This window comes from Bombina bombina, chromosome 8, assembly GCF_027579735.1.
Source record: "Bombina bombina isolate aBomBom1 chromosome 8, aBomBom1.pri, whole genome shotgun sequence".
NCBI classification, from domain to species: Eukaryota; Metazoa; Chordata; class Amphibia; order Anura; family Bombinatoridae; genus Bombina; species Bombina bombina.
This window is the reverse complement of record NC_069506.1, coordinates 266,334,725-266,351,957: the sequence shown is the minus strand read 5'-3', so window position 1 is coordinate 266,351,957 and position 17,233 is coordinate 266,334,725. Positions and strand designations below refer to the sequence as shown.

At 38.7% G+C, this 17,233-nt stretch overlaps 1 protein-coding gene across 1 annotated transcript in view; it reads right to left on the bottom strand.

The window, feature by feature from the left end:
• The window catches only part of LOC128638185 (transmembrane protease serine 4-like), a 74,504-nt gene extending 62,616 nt beyond the window's left edge, over positions 1–11,888 (bottom strand). The window contains exon 1 of the mRNA XM_053690049.1: positions 11,656–11,888. Within this exon, the coding sequence (XP_053546024.1) occupies positions 11,656–11,658 (3 nt within the window). The 5' untranslated portion in view covers positions 11,659–11,888. The remainder of the gene's footprint in view (positions 1–11,655) is intronic.
• Positions 11,889–17,233: the final 5,345 nt, after the last annotated feature.

Below are 17,233 nucleotides of genomic sequence, written 5' to 3'. Positions count from 1 at the left end.
CTTTCCCTGGGTGTTCTTGCTTATCTAATCAACAGAGCTAAACGTGGAGCTTCTAAGTAAGTTTTAAAAAGTTTTTATACAGAATTTTTAGATCAGTGCATATTATTCTTTATAGTATTGTCTATTACATGCAGTTATATAACAACTAGTGTATACTGTCACTTTAAGTAAGGGCATTGATGTTAGGGATTGTTGTTAGAATAACAGACTATAATTCATTTAACCACTTGGATGCACCTTGCTCCAGTTTGCTCTTTGGGATGAAATAAATTACTGAGGCTACATTCTGGTTTAGAAATGTTGGTATCTGAAAAATTGGGGTTTAAAGAACATCTGGAGAAGACCTATAAATGTTCCTAGTCTTGGAATTTTTGAGGTAAATTAAGAGGGGTGTGAATTGAGGCAACATGAAGCAAAAGTACATTTGTATAAAACTAAATTAGACTCAAGCTCAAATTATAATTATATTTCAATATGAGATTTTATTATAGGTTTTACTAGACCAATTCATTTGGCGTAGAAAACGGTCTAGAGTGGCTATGAAATGGCTGCAGTCCCCAGTTGCAGCAGGAGGGGCCACATTGCCTAATCTGCTGGCATATCACAAAGCAACCTGACTAACGCACATCTTGGCCTGGGGTACAGGAACACAAACTATGAAATAGGCATCATTAGAACAGGATTCCATCGATATCTCCGTCCCTATGCGAGACATAATATGGATACCAAAACATGTTAGAAAATCTGACATCACATTGTAGGTTCCAACCTTAAGTTTTGGGACAAGATTAGACATAGACAGGGAATTTCTCCTCATCCATCCCCAATTCACTCTATCTTAGGTTTATTATCAGCCCTTTTAGATACTCACCCTTCCAAGTGGAAAGAAATTCAAGTGGAAACAGTGATGGATCTATTTGTTAATATGACAACTACTCAGTTCCAAGATAGATTTTCTCCATCAACACTATTCTACTTTGAATTCTTTAGACTTAAAAGCTTTTAGAAATCTTGGGGCTTTCTTACCTCACCACCCAGACAAAATACTATTTGGGAACAAAGGTGGTTGGCTAAAACTTGTGTCCCTAGAATGTTTTCTCTTTCCTATGTCGATATACTACAACCCCCTCTCTTCTATAAAAAAACATATATACAACAATGGGAACAAAGCCTTAATTTTGAAGTACCTGAGACCCTTTGGCATCTTGCAACACTCTCCACTAAAAAAGCAATCCACTGGACCACTCTTTATGAGCTCCACTTTACTTAAACTTTTTTTTTAAATATCTCATATAAATTCACCACTGTGCTGGAGGGGGCGGTAAAATAGGAACAGTGACCCACATGTGGTGGGAATGTCCAAAAATTTGATGTTTATGGTCCAGAAGTTTCTACTATTGTTCGAAGTTTGGTGCTACCATTAGAGAGAGGTCCCAGGCAGGGTTATTTCACATATTCCCAGAAAAACCACAACTATACATACTTAATATGTGCATCTATTTATTTATGGCCGTTAAACTAGACATTGCCAAAGTCTGGCGACAACCTAAGGTCCCTAGGTGGAGTCAGGTACTAAGCAATCTTACCCATATAGAATCAATGGAAAGTATGATCTATTCTTTGCAACTAACAACAAAATAGAGATTCATTGCATGAGTTGGGATTTGTGGATGCGATGCCTGGGGAACATTTAGTATTATAAAGAGGAGGGGAAACAGCTGTAATTCCTTAACTAGTAACCCAAAACAATATGCCCAATATGGAACAATATACATTTGACTCAACCCCATAGGTTGGTCTGCTGCTTGTGGGAGCCGTGGGCGTGAATTGTGGATTGAGGATTTCTTTTCTTGTTTTCTCCTCTCCATTCTCATTACCTCCCAATCCCTCACTTCTCCCCCCCCCCTTTTTTTTCTTCTCTCTCTCTTCTCCTCTTAAACAACTAAATGAACACACAAACTTCTCCCTCCCTTTAACCCTCTTAAGATAGTGCACACAATATTTATATTTATATCTTTATTTTTGTTCAATATCAAGACTCAAATTTACTTTACTTTGAATAATTACAAGCATTTCTATGTACTTACTGGTTAATCAATTATCTTTTTTACAATTTGCATTATCAGACCTTGTGTGTGAAGCGAGCAAGATAACAACGTCATTGTAACTGTACGATTTTCTTTTGATGTTTGTACTGCATTTGAAAATTAATAAAGAAATATATATAAAAAAAAAAAAAGTCTTAACTTTGTGCAGCTGGGGAGACAGACTTTGGAGCCTTGGGGGCCGGATTATCAAGCGGCGGGCAGACATAATTTTCTGTAGCAAATCATGTCCGCCCGACATCGCTAAATGCCGACAGCATATTGCTGGAAACTTCAGGGCTAGATTGCAGCATCCGATGCTTGGTAAATGTACCCCTAAGTATGCATTGAGCAACCAATAATGTTTAGACAGCTGACCTGGGCAACTTATTAACATATAAATACTCAGAGATGTAAGGTCCCATCTAGTCCTTGTCTACCAAAACAATGTTCTGAATATTTTCCACCTTTACTAAAAGGCTAGTTTGCATATCTTCTCTGAAGTGCTTTCTCTTTAGCCTGGAATCTAATACATTGGGGCCTATTTATCATGTGTGTGTCGGACCTGATCCGACAGTGCAAATCAGGTCCGACAGACATCGCTGAATGCGGAGAGCAATACGCTCTCCGTATTCAGCATTGCACCAGCAGCTCACAACGCCACCCCCTGCAGACTCGCGGCCAATCGGCAGCCCGCAGGGGAGTGTCAATCAACCCGATCGTATTCGATCGGGTTGTTTTCCGGCGATTCCTGTTCGCCTCATCAGAGCAGGCAGACAGGGTTATGGAGCAGCGGTCTTTAGACCGCTGCTCCATAACTTGTGTTTCTGGCGAGTCCGAAGACTCACCAGAAACATGGGCCTTCAAGCTCCGTTCCGAGCTTGATAGATAGGCCCCATTATGTGTTCTTCACATTTTCCTCCTTAGTTAAAAGAACATGAAATCCAAATTGTTTCTCTTGTGATTCAGATAGAGCATACCATTTTAAACAACTTTGCAATGTACTTATTTTATTGACTTTGTTCTCTTGGTATCCTTTGTTGAAAAGCATACATATATATATGTTTAGGAGCTGGGAGCTAGCTGCTGTTTGTTAACTGCACATATATATGCCTCTTGTGAATGGTTTACCTAGCTCTCAGTAGTGCATTGCTGCTTCTTCAAGAAAGGATACCAAGACAATAAAGCAAAATTGGTAATAGAAGTACATTGGAAGGTTGTTTACAAATATATGCTTTATCGAAACCATGAAAGAAAATGTTAGGGTTCATGTCCCTTTAATACTTTCCTTCATTTGTAAGTTTATCATCACTTTTCTATTTCAAGCTATATACAGTATCCCACAAAAGTGAGTACACGCTCACATTTTTGTAAATAGTTTATTATATCTTTTCATGTGACAACACTGAAGAAATGACACTTTGCTACAATGTAAAGCAGTGAGTGTACAGCCTGTATAACAGTGTAAATTTGTATACATTTTTCAAGCCCTACAATAGATCACATTAACTTGCAGTGGAGTACTGGCAAATGTCAGTACAACTCACAATTAGACCTAGAATATGAGTGGAGGAGTAGTTTGCACTCCCGTTCACAGGTAAACCCCCGGTAGACTTCAGCTTTTTGCGCACGCTGGGCAGTGCGCATATTACAAGTAGTAAAACGTTTTTGCTTACACGTTAACCTGATGCGCGCAAAAAGTCAGAATAGCGTGACCCAAAAATTTCTTTCAAGTTTCAGATAGATGTAAATTGGAAAGTTGTTAAAAATTGCATGCTCTATTATCTCATTTTGTTCTCGTGGTATATTTTGTTGAAAATGATAACTAGGTTGGCTCAGGAGCAGTAATTCACTACTGTGAGCTAACTGTGGACTGATGACTGCACATATATACCTCTTGTCATTGATTCACCCAGTGTGTTCAGCTAGCTCCCAGTAGTGCATTGCTGCTCCTTTAACAAAGAATAGCAAAGGAATTAAGTAAATTTGCTAATTAAAATAAATGGAAAATGTGTTTAAAATTGCATGCTATATCGGAATCATTAAACCCTTTAAATATGAACAATGCATAAATATGATTTTTCATGTTTTCAGGTATTTCAAAAGGCTCCAATGCACTTATGTGTATATTTGTCTTTAAATACATAAATACACATATAAATATGTACACACATATATACAGTACATGTGTGTATCTCTATATTGAAGCCTTTTTTCCATCACCTGAAATCTCATATCTTTGAGCCCTTATAACTTTTTATAGAAAATTTTCAATAATTTCTATTAGATAAAGTTATTATGAGTGTAATTGTACTTTTAATTGTAGTTTTGATGTGTTTTGTGCAACTTTCTTGACTTGTGTAACCAGAGCTCTGAAGTTGCGCTATAATTTTTTTTTATCATGCACCAAATTGGCGCCCCCTCTGCAGGAGTGGCCTTAGGTGGTCGTCTGGGCTGCTTCTATTATAGCACCGGCCCTGGTTTAAGGGCTGGTTGTCCCAGATGTGACCATCAAATAGATGTAGTCTAAGAAAGAATAGTGAGTTACAATGAAGGAACCAAAGCATAACACAAGAAAAATGATCTGAAGCTTATCATGGATCACAGAGTGAGCAGGATCACATTGAAAGGACAATGCGTAAGAGAGGAACTAGCTCAGGCCTGTAGAGGCCAGAAAGAGATGGATCACAGAGCAAACAAGACCAGAGATCTGAGCTGCTTAGCTCTGTGTGATTTTGAGGTACTGTACAAAATGTACCCACAGGCACTGATTACAACATACAGGGATGTGTATACACTGTGGCCACTTTTTACCACAATAACTTGTTTTATGTAGGGCCAACTAATGAGATATCAGACATTGTGTGGTGTACAATAATAATGATGATTATTATTATTATTATGATGATTTGTATCATTATTTGTAACACAGCAACTTATTCCATAGAGTTTATGTATGATGCTGTAATCTTGATCCATGAAAGGAACAAGAAAGGGCTAGATTATAGTACAGATTAAAACATAGGGGTAGATTTATCATAGTGCGAGCGGAAATGATACAATGTAGCGTATCATGTCCGCTGCACATTGATAAATGCCGACAGTGGACAAGTTATGGAGCAGCGAGTTATGAACTCGCTCGGAAACAGGGGCATTAAGCTCCATTCAGAGCTTGATAATTTGGCCCCATAATGTTAAGATTTAGAGAACCATATCAAAAACACAAAGTAATGCAGATTAACAAGATAAAACATACTGATTTAAAATAGCACACATTGTGATAAACTATTAGATATTGCCACAAGCCAACACACCGAGGCACAAATTAGTACACAATACACATATCATATGTCACCATACGAATGACAGGAGAGCTAATTGTTCAGCGGATTACAATATGCTCATTACATACCTGAGAATAAACATATATCAATGGCATGCGATACAAAGGTGAAGTATACAAGAATAATGTGTTGTTCAGGGAAAATCAGAACCAACAAAACACAAGTGATTCAATATTCCCTGTCTAAAGGAACAAAATAAATAACTGAGAATCCCAGGTAAAAAAACAAAATACAAACATAATGCAATCTGACTTGAATGGGATATACAAACTCATATGTGATCTAGTAACATTTATAACATTAAACAGAGCTGATTAATAACCAAACACAAGGTGAGCGAGCTGTACTGCATATACACAATCTCAGTCCCATTCCAACACATCAGAATTCATTCCAGTACATTTAGCTTCATGTTATAAGACTTTCTAATGCATTAGTAAAACCATGCAAATTAGAATGTTCTATAACAAGCGCATCTAATTAAAACATGGAGTCTTATAATAAAATAGTCTTTGCAAAAGCATTTTCAAAAAGCAAAAGATATGGACAATGCAACAGCAGGTAGCTAATTCCCTCTGATTAATTCACTGTTGATAATGGTGACTGGCTTAATTGTTTCCTAATAATGGGCTAGATTAGTTCATTTATCGCTCGCCCACAAACAAGCAAATTTGGCCGCTTGGCGGTACGTGATAAATAACCAGCAATTAGCGCTTATAAAATTATCCAGAGATCAGATCTCTGGTTAAATTGCCATAAAACATGTTTAAATCTGTGCATATCGTATAAGGGCTAATTAAGTAAAAATAGTTTGCATAAAAAAATTGTTTTAAAACTGCTGGCAAGTATTTTTTTACTCCCCAAAAAATAATCAAAATTAGTTACATAGTCATGCTCTCTGGAGTAATCTGATCCACCCCCCTTATCAGTGTTTAGCTACAGAAATATAGGCATTGTATTTCACATCAGGTTATTTGCTTCTATGCATGCTCCAGCAGATAAAGAGTGTTCACTTCTGCATTCTACCAAAAGCAAAGGTAGATATAGATACAGCCATAGAAGTAATTGTGTGGGGGGAGTTAGAGCTGTACAATTCAGAAACTTAAAAGAAAGGGTTAATGGTGAGGCACTGCAGCATAAATTTGCAGGTAAAGTAATTAAAGTCTCTATCCCAACTTGTTTTATGTCCCTTTAATTTTATAAATGTGTCCCAAATGTCCCCAAAAATAAAGTGGTGTGTATTTTATTAAAAAATAAAAATTGTAGCATTTTTATTTTTTAATAAAATAACTGCACCAGGCAGTTTTGGGGGTCTAAAAAAATGCGTTTATATTGCGGTCTATGGGAACTGTGTGTTTCCAGTAAATATATATGTATATACTTATATATATATTAATATGTGTTACTATGTGTATATACACATATTAACACATCAATATATAAATGTATATTGTCATAAACATATATATTTACAATTAGCTGCCATCACTACCCCCTTCGCTGCGCTAGTTCTCATGCTGTGTGTCACAGCATGAGAACGAGGCTCCAATTGGTGCCTATGGAAGCGCACTCTCGTGAGCACAATGCATCCCAGCAATGCGAACACAAGCTTGTGTTTGCATTGCTATCAACTTGTAATACCAGCGCACATTAGCGTGCGCTGGTATTACTCGGTGAAGCACAAATATCGCTTTCACGAAAGCGATATTTAGAGCTCTACTTGTAATCTGGCCCAATATCAGCTCATTATAGTATATATATGTAGTTGATGATTTCATAAAATATTTTATAATTAATATTAGTTTTATAAATGACATTTTTTAAAGGGACATTGTGGTGCAAAATGACATGCTCTAATTTGATATATCATATAATGTCTGCACTGCCTCTTGATTGGCGCAATTGTGCAACTGCCGCTGCAGATTGGCTCACAGGCCGTTCCTGCTCAGAACCAATAGGACTCTGTGGCTCTCAAGAGGGATTGTTTCTATTTGTTTAATTGCTTTGCAGGGATTAAAGGGAAATTAAACCCACATTTTTTTCTTTCATGGTTCAGATAGAGAATACAGTTTTAAACAACTTTCTAGTTTTATTATCTAATTTGTTTCATTTTCTTGGTATCCTTTGTTGAAGAAGCAGCAATGCACTACAGGGAGCTAGATGAATGCACTGGGTGAGCCAATAATGGGCCAGATTACGAATGGCGCTCTAACAGCTGTGGGTGAAAGATATCAGGTTTATCGCGGCTGTTTGCGCAAATAAAATTCAATGCGTGTTGGGTTACTGTGACTTCAGAGTTCTATAAATAAAATAATAAAAAGTGTCACATAACACATCAAAACTACAATTTAAAAGTACAGTTACACTCATAATAACACTATTTAATAACATTATTTTAAAAAAATGCATAAAAAAGTTATAAGGGCTCAAAGATATGAGGTCTCAGGTGTTGCAAAGGATTTTAACATACAGATAAATACATATACACGTCTAAATATGTATATATACTGTATAAACGGACATTACCCAATCAGCTTTGTGTAAAGCCCAATGTACTGTAATTCCCCCATCTACACTACTTTTTTTGCCTCTGCTTGGGGGTTAAAGGGGGTGCCCTGCCAATCCTGTGGCATCCACACCAAGTGAACCTTGGGGAATGAGGTTTACAAGGTGGGCTTTGCCTCTCTTGAACCCCCCCCCAGATAGAGGTAAAAAAGATAGTGATGATAGGGGAATTACAGTGCATGCTATGTATGTTTGATGCGGCGACTCTGCACTCTGAGGGGATTTATGATCATAAATCTTAAATCGGGCTTTACCCACAGCCGCTTGGGTAAGGTCAGTTTTACCCGTGCATTGGAGCAGTTAAGTAGCTGAAAACATGAGAAATCATATTTATGCAATATTCATATTTAATAAAGTGTTTAACTGTATATTTACTGTAATTTTTTTCACATTCCAATGTTCTTCACATAGAGGAATATGTTCAAAAGTATTTTTAAAAAGATATTCCTGTACATTTCTATACCTATATATAATCATCTATATTTATTGTTATAGATATATATTTTACAAAAAACAACAACATAATATATACGTAGAAATATTTATTTATGAATAAATAGAACACATTCTACTATGTGAAGACCATTGGAATGTGAACTATTCATATATTCATGTTGGTTTAGCGCACTTGAAAAAATGTGATCGGGTTTGTGCGAGTAGAGTGTTCGTTCCCATCCCCCACACTTTTCACACCCCATTACCTTCTATGGGGGAATATGGTTACGCGATATTGTAACTTCAGCTTTTTGCGTGCATCGGGTTAGCACGTGAGTGATAGCTTTTTACTTTTAACTTGTAATACACACGGTATTCGGCAAGTGCAAAAAAACGAAGTCCCATTAGCTTCCCATGTGGCAGATATGTGCAGCCACCAATCAGCGATTCTTGAACCTACCTAGGTATCCTTTTCAGCAAAAACAGCAAAACAAATTAGATAATAGAAATAAATTGGAAAGTTGTTTAAAATCACATACAAAGCTGTTTAAATCTGTGAAATTTACAGGAAATGCAGCTCATAACATACCTAGACATATATTGTTTATTGGCCGACAGGGACAAGTCCCACAAAAATGTTTGCGTAGCTCAGACATCTCCATTTTTTTCAAAAAGCATGCACTGTAATACATTGGGAACTATTCTCTTTTAAATGCAATAAACACAGTTTTTGAGTATTTTGTAACTGTAAATAAATGAGTTACAGTAACATTCACACAAGAAATGCACCTGTTCAGAAAAACCCACACATGTATAGTTCTGGGCAGATCTTAATAATATGCAAATGCATGAAAGTAAAAATAGCACCAAAACATTACAATTAAAGACATGAAGACTCTTCCATTGTATGCTAATGAAGTAATCAATGGGATATAATTGCCATTATTAAGAGTCTTTTGAGGCCAAACACATTTTTTAACCGGAAATCTACTATTGTGATGAGGTCTTACTAACAAGGAAGAAATGTTCAATATACAGAAGAATAGACAAAGATAACAGGAAATTATTGCAAAGAACAGGAGTCAAATATCTAAAATCTGTTTTGTCAACAAGCTCCACATTCAAATGCCTATGCATTTTTTTCTGAATATAAAGTATATATTTGGTTAAAATATAATATATTCTCATACATTTACACCTAGAAAACTTTACTGACACGAATACTGCCAGTGGAAATGGCAATACAGTTATAGGACTGCAATTGCAATAACTATTGGCAAAATGTCATGGCTTGGGTGACAACACTATAACAATATGTCTTAGAAGTATGGTTAGTCCTAGACATCAAAGGGATTAGTGGCATTAATTGTCTACCCACTTGCATATATATATGTAGGTCATGTTAACCACTAGATTGTGCCAATGATAATGGTAAACTCACGACGTACTCGTCATGGCATTACTGAGATTGCAACATTTTTGTGTCACTTTATCATACGGGAAAATGTGACAGAAGAGCAAAAAACAATAGATTTAAAAAACTAAATATGAAAAGTCGAAACCACAAAAAGAAAAATCTGCCTAAGGGTTTCATAAGAACGCTAACATCTTTATTATACAATTGTACAATAGTCAAGCTTGTTTTAATTTATAGCCATGTATAAAAATGTGACATGCATTATGCTTACTTGTTAAGTTCTCTAAGTCATATTGAGTTCATCTGAGTTAAGATGGAGTGTTTATTTGTAAGCAATTAATAAAAATGTTTAAGACTAAAGCAGCCCTAGCTAATGGTAACACAAGATCACTGTTAGAAACAAACTGCACAATCCAAATTCATAAAACATCCAGTGTAAAAGTAAATATACCCGTTCTATAAGGGTTGGCACACATGGCAAAGATTCTGCAATAGTTCAAAGGGAGACTTTATCTGAGTGACAGGAGAAATAATTTGTATAAACAGAACTTACACTGTGTTTGAGCTAAATATTGGCGCTCACACCCATTGTATTCAATGGCATCAATAGGACAGAGGGAGGGTGAGAGAAAGAGAGAGAGAGAGAGAGTGAGAAAAAAGAGAGAGAGAGAAAGAAAAGAGAGAGAGAGAGAAAAGAGAGAGAGAGAGAGAGAGAGAGAAAGAAAGAGAGAAATAAAGAGAGAGAGAGAGAAAGTGAGAGAAAGAGAGAGAGAAAGACAGACTGGTTGGTTAAACAAGAGAGTGATAGACTTATGAAAAGAGATAGTATAAAGAGAAGAAGGAAACAAGAGAGACGGTGTAAAAAATAAATACAAAGCAAGACAGACAGACAGACAGACAAAAAGGCATAAGGAAAAAGTGGGGCCTAGACAAAATACAAAACAAGGCACACACATAACCCCCCCCCAATACATTTGCTTAAAATACAATAGAATTCAACTAATAACATTGCATGCCCACACACAGATACACTAATTTGTACATTACATTTTAAGGACTGTTGGAATGGTATCTTGGCTTTAAAAAAGGTGACACCTTGTGTTTAGGGCCTATATGAACATAACCCTGATTTTCCTTGGACCCTAGGGAGGTGCAGAGGGCTTTGCTGTATAGAAACAGAAAATCTAGACTGAGCAAGGCACATGTCAAGTAAAACACAATTATTACATGTTTAAGTCAGATGTGGTGTGGGATTCACCCTACAAATTTGAAGTTGATTTGTGATTCAATGATGAATTTTACAAATGATTTAAAATGCGGTATGATAAAGGCACAATTTTAATGACAGTATTTTTCAAGCCATGTTTTGATAGTTTATATGTAAAGTGAGTACACAGATAGTAAATAATGAGTGCACATCTGTGATTAGAGGCACATTATAATAGACCCTGTGAGATTGAGAGAGAGGACGAGAACCAAAATAAAAATAAGGGGAAAAAATGAAGAGAGACAGAGAGCGACAGGACAGGCCAAAAGAGGATGAGAAAGACATCAGGAAAGAAGACAAAGTAAAAGATAAAACATGTGAAAGAGTTGAAGAGATGCATGATAAGCTTAGAAGGTTGACATAATAGAATTTTGGAAAACACATTGAAAATAGTGGCTGAAAAAAAGAGAGAGACAGTCATGACAGTACAATAAGCTGGGTGCTCAGCCTGTAACTCTCCCAGTAGTGCACCGGCTATTCCCAATCAGGTGTCATTATTGGACATAGTCAAAGGTGAAATAGACATTTTCCAGCCAGACTCACCATGGTTCCTGTGCTCAAGTTCCTTAACCAGGGGTCCCAGAGAGGTTCCTCACTGTGTGTCCCTCTACAAAGACTCGCTAATAACAGAGCCTAGTTGTCACTGTGTGTCCCTCTACAAAGATTTGCTAATAACAGAGCCTAGTTGTCACTGTGTTTGTGGGCCCAGCCTCTGTCTGTATCTCAGTACCTTGACTGCACTTGTAGTGTATAAATGCAAGCAGGAGAGAAAGTTGCCAGACTGGAATTGCAGGTCTTGCCCTGCCCGAACACCTCACTCACAGAGCTCCTTTTTGGTCTGAGTCACCCAAGTAAGAACGTGAGATTACCGACAGCTTGTGTTGTTCCTAACTGGAAATGGTCTCGGAATATGTAGTTATTAAGGCTTCCTACACAGAGGAAACTGAAACAAGGAAGCTCATGCAAATATACTTGGATTAATGTGTCAGTGTATGCACATGTCTGTGTGTATTCAATATAGATGGCAATAACTTCAGATAAGACAAACTTATCATGGACTATGGCCCTAACCTGATCTCTGGACTACAAATATGATGGATTGTAACTTGAAGAAATAAAACTTGCATGTGTATGTGGGGTGCAGTCCTGCCCCTCAGGCAGGGTCATAGGGTCACCCAGACAGGGCTCCAGACTTTGGGAGGCTTTACACTTTCATCAGGGGGTGAGGGTATAAAAAGGTGCATTGTACATCCTGTATTTAGTTTATGAAGATGTGTTTATATTACCAAGGGGTGTAATATACAGTTTAATTCTTTATATAGAACACATTGAATGTTGGGGTGGGTTATACAGGGGTGGGGAATAAGGGCACTGGGCTGAGGGGCCCCACAAATTTGTCTTGCCCAGGGCCCTGCTAATGCTAAGGGTAACCCTGGTGTGCTGTCTGCCTTGTATGTGTATATTTGAATGAACATCAGTATGGGTGTCTGCCGGTGAGTGTATCAGTGTGCTTGAGTCTGAGTGTGTGCATATATGTGTGTGCTGTCTGCCTGTGTATGTGTATATGTTACAAACATTGGTATGTGGGTGTCTGCAAGTGAGTATATAAGTGTGCTTGAGTCTGAGTGTGTGCATATATGTGTGTGCTGTCTGCCTGTGTATGTGTATATGTTACACACATTGGTATGTGGGTGTCTGCAAGTGAGTATATAAGTGTGCTTGAGTCTGAGTGTGTGCATATATGTGTGTGCTGTCTGCCTGTGTATGTGTATATGTTACACACATTGGTATGTGGGTGTCTGCAGGTGAGTGTATCAGTGTGCTTGAGTCTGAGTGTGTGCATATATGTGTGTGCTGTCTGCCTGTGTATGTGTATATGTTACACACATCGGTATGTGGGTGTCTGCAGGTGAGTATATAAGTGTGCTTGAGTCTGAGTGTGTGGATATATGTGTGTGCTGTCTGCCTGTGTATGTGATTATATTTGTATGCACATCGGTATGTGGGTGTCTGCAGGTGAGTATATCAGTGTGTTTGAGTGTGTGAATATATATGTGTGTGCTGTTTGCCTATGTATGTCTGTATATTTGTATGCACATCAGTATGTGGGTGTCTGCAGGTGAGTGTATCAGTGTGCTTGAGTCTGAGTGTGTGCATATATATGTGTGCTGGGCCCAGTCTTTGTTGAGGGGCCCAAGAGTCCTAAAAAAAAAAAATTTTTTTTTTTTTTTTTTTAGTTCATGCCAGACTGCTGATGTCATGTGACATGGAGGACACACACAGTCAGTCCTAATATTGTCACAGTCAAAGGTTCTCTGCTTATATTTATTTGTGAGAAACTGTGCCAGACCATGACGATGTCATGTGACATTCCAAGCTAGTGCCAGGTGCTGTTTTAGATGTGCACTGTGCAGCACTGGATGCTAAGCCCTAACTAGGCATCCAGTCAATCCCACTGCATCAGAAAAGGTCCTGCTGGGGTTACTACTGTCACCAGGTAACTGCTCTGGTGGTTTGTTTCTGGGTAGGGCTCACTATAGGCGCATGCAGCAGAAAGCTGGAGTGGCAGCCACGTGAGGATTTGAGCATCTGTGCATCTGCACACACTGCTCTCTTCAGTCTTGAGGCTGTGTGACTCGTATGTATCCATGCAGCCTTGGGCAGACAGCATCCAGTCTGCTGGTCCCCTTAGCCCTGCTCTTTCTGCTGTGGCTCTAAGATCAACTAACTGAAGTTTGTTAGGAAAACAGTGCTTTGTAGAAAGGTGTCAGTGAAAAGAATAAGTGAGTGTACACATGCCCCTCCCCCTTGCAGCATTGTCTAGTGCAGGATGAGAGGGAAGTTGTTCCTAGCAAAGTAGTGACGTGCTGCTGTGGCTGATGTATAGTGTCATGCTGATACTTCACACATTAAGGTAAGGTTTATTTTTATAGTTTTTATTTCTCTCTGTTTCAGATTTTACAGCTTCCCATAGTAGTTCAACTGTTCCAGTCAGTAAACTTATATCTGTCTGCACCTCTATGCTTCCGCCTCAGACTTTACCTTGCTTTGCTCCTGTTGGCTGCCCTAAATCTCTTTAACCAGCTAACCTCACACCAGAATCACATTCAAAAGCATATTAAATTAATCCAGAGTGGAGGAATTTATATATTTATTTACTTATTAGTACTGCTTAGGTCCAGTTTCACATATTGCAATTTTTTTTAATGATTAGCTCAGCAGTGGATGATCCACTGCTGAGCTAATAATTAAAAAAAATATATAAAATAAATTGATTTAGTTGTTTTTTTGGGATATTGGGGTGGAGAGCGAAATTGCATGGGGGGGCCCAAGAAAATGTTTGCCCAGGGTCCAGTCAGTATTAAAGACGGCCCTGGCTGTCTGCCTGTGTATGTGTGTATATTTTATGCACAACAGTATGTGGGTGTCTGCAGTTGAGTGTATCAGTGTACTTGAGTCTGAGGCCTCTACTTAAAAAGGTCTGGCGGACCTGATCCGACAGTGCAGTTCAGGTCCAACAGACCTCGCTGAATACGGAGAGCAATACGCAATACGGAGAGCAATACTCACAAGAGCTGCTGGTGCAACGCCGCCCCCTGCAGACTCGCGGCCCATTGATTTCCAGCGATGTCTGTCCGCCTGCTCAGAGCAGGCGGACAGGTTATGGAGCAGCGGTCTTTGTGACCGCTGCTTCATAACTGCTGTTTCTGGCGAGTCTTCAGACTCGCCAGAAACATGGGCCGTCAAGCTCCTTTCGGAGCTTGATAGATAGGCCCCTAAGTGTGTGCATATATGTATGTGTGTATATTTGTATGCACATCATCGGTATGTGGGTGTCTGCAGGTGAGTGTATCAGTGTGCTTGAGTTTGTGCATATATATGTGTGTGCTGTCTGCCTATGTATGTGATTATATTTGTATGCACATCAGTATGCGGGTGTCTGCAGGTGAGTGTATCAGTGTGCTTGAGTTTGTGCATATATATGTGTGTGCTGTCTGCCTATGTATGTGATTATATTTGTATGCACATCAGTATGCGGGTGTCTGCAGGTGAGTGTATCAGTGTGCTTGAGTCTGAGTGTTTGCATATATGTGTGTGCTGTCTGCCTGTGTATGTGTGTATTTGAAAGCACATCAGTATGTGGGTGTCTGCAGGTGAGTGTATCAGTGTGCTTGAGTCTGAGTGTGTGCATATATGTGTGTGCTGTCTGCCTGTGTATGTGTATATGTTACACACATCGGTATGTGGGTGTCTGCAGGTGAGTATATAAGTGTGCTTGAGTCTGAGTGTGTGGATATATGTGTGTGCTGTCTGCCTGTGTATGTGATTATATTTGTATGCACATCAGTATGTGGGTGTCTGCAGGTGAGTGTATCAGTGTGCTTGAGTCTGAGTGTGTGCATATATGTGTGTGCTGTCTGTCTGTGAATGTGTGTATATTTGTATGCAAATCGGTATGTGGGTGTCTGCAGGTGAGTATATCAGTGTGTTTGAGTGTGTGCATATATATGTGTGTGCTGTCTGCCTATGTATGTGATTATATTTGTATGCACATCAGTATGCAGGTGTCTGCAGGTGAGTGTATCAGTGTGCTTGAGTCTGAGTGTGTGCATATATGTGTGTGCTGTCTGTCTGTGAATGTGTGTATATTTGTATGCACATCGGTATGTGGGTGTCTGCAGGTGAGTATATCAGTGTGTTTGAGTGTGTGCATATATATGTGTGTTCTGTCTGCCTATGTATGTGATTATATTTGTATGCACATCAGTATGCGGGTGTCTGCAGGTGAGTGTATCAGTGTGCTTGAGTCTGAGTGTGTGCATATATGTGTGTGCTGTCTGCCTGTGTATGTGTATATGTTACACACATCGGTATGTGGGTGTCTGCAGGTGAGTGTATCAGTGTGCTTGAGTCTGAGTGTGTGCATATATGTGTGTGCTGTCTGTCTGTGAATGTGTGTATATTTGTATACACATCGGTATGTGGGTGTCTGCAGGTGAGTGTATCAGTGTGTTTGAGTGTGTGCATATATGTGTGTGCTGTCTGTCTGTGAATGTGTGTATATTTGTATGCACATCAGTATGCGGGTGTCTGCAGGTGAGTGTATCAGTGTGTTTGAGTGTGTGCATATATGTGTGTGCTGTCTGTCTGTGAATGTGTGTATATTTGTATGCACATCAGTATGCGGGTGTCTGCAGGTGAGTGTATCAGTGTGTTTGAGTGTGTGCATATATGTGTGTGCTGTCTGTCTGTGAATGTGTGTATATTTGTATGCACATCAGTATGCGGGTGTCTGCAGGTGAGTGTATCAGTGTGTTTGAGTCTGTGCATATATGTGTGTGCTGTCTGTCTGTGAATGTGTGTATATTTGTATGCACATCAGTATGCGGGTGTCTGCAGGTGAGTGTATCAGTGTGTTTGAGTCTGTGCATATATGTGTGTGCTGTCTGTCTGTGAATGTGTGTATATTTGTATGCACATCAGTATGCGGGTGTCTGCAGGTGAGTATCAGTGTGCTTGAGTTTGTGCATATATTTATTTGTCCTACGTATAACTTGGTTTGTGGGGGTTAATGTAAGGGTATTTGCCTAAGTGTGCGTGCACTTCTATGTGGGCACATTTGTGTTCTGTGTGTCTGTTTTTATATAGCAATATGGGGTTTCATGGTAATTAGGGAATTCCTAATAATTGCAACAAAAAGGCAGGCACACAAATGGGAACAAATATAGAGTTGGAAATCTTTAATGTAATTTTTAGCCTCTTTTAACCCACTTCAGCCTTCTGTAAAGGAACATTTGTTTATATATAATTATTTCCCAATCCAGAATGAAATACCAGGCAGTTATGTAGCAAGCTAACCCTAACCATATGCTTCATTTTATAGGGACCTAGTCAGAGGCATTGCAGCTATAATCCTAAAGTAGCGTTGCTAAATTTCCAGTATTTTAGCAGAATGTCCAGTTTAATATTTACAAGAAATACTGGACACTTAAATGTCTATTTTTTAAAGTCCAGAGAGTGACAGATCTAATATAAAGGTCTCCTATGACTTCATGTAATTATAATTATGGCCCTGAAAGAAGCAAAACTGAATAGGATCAAAACTGAATAGGGGCTGTTG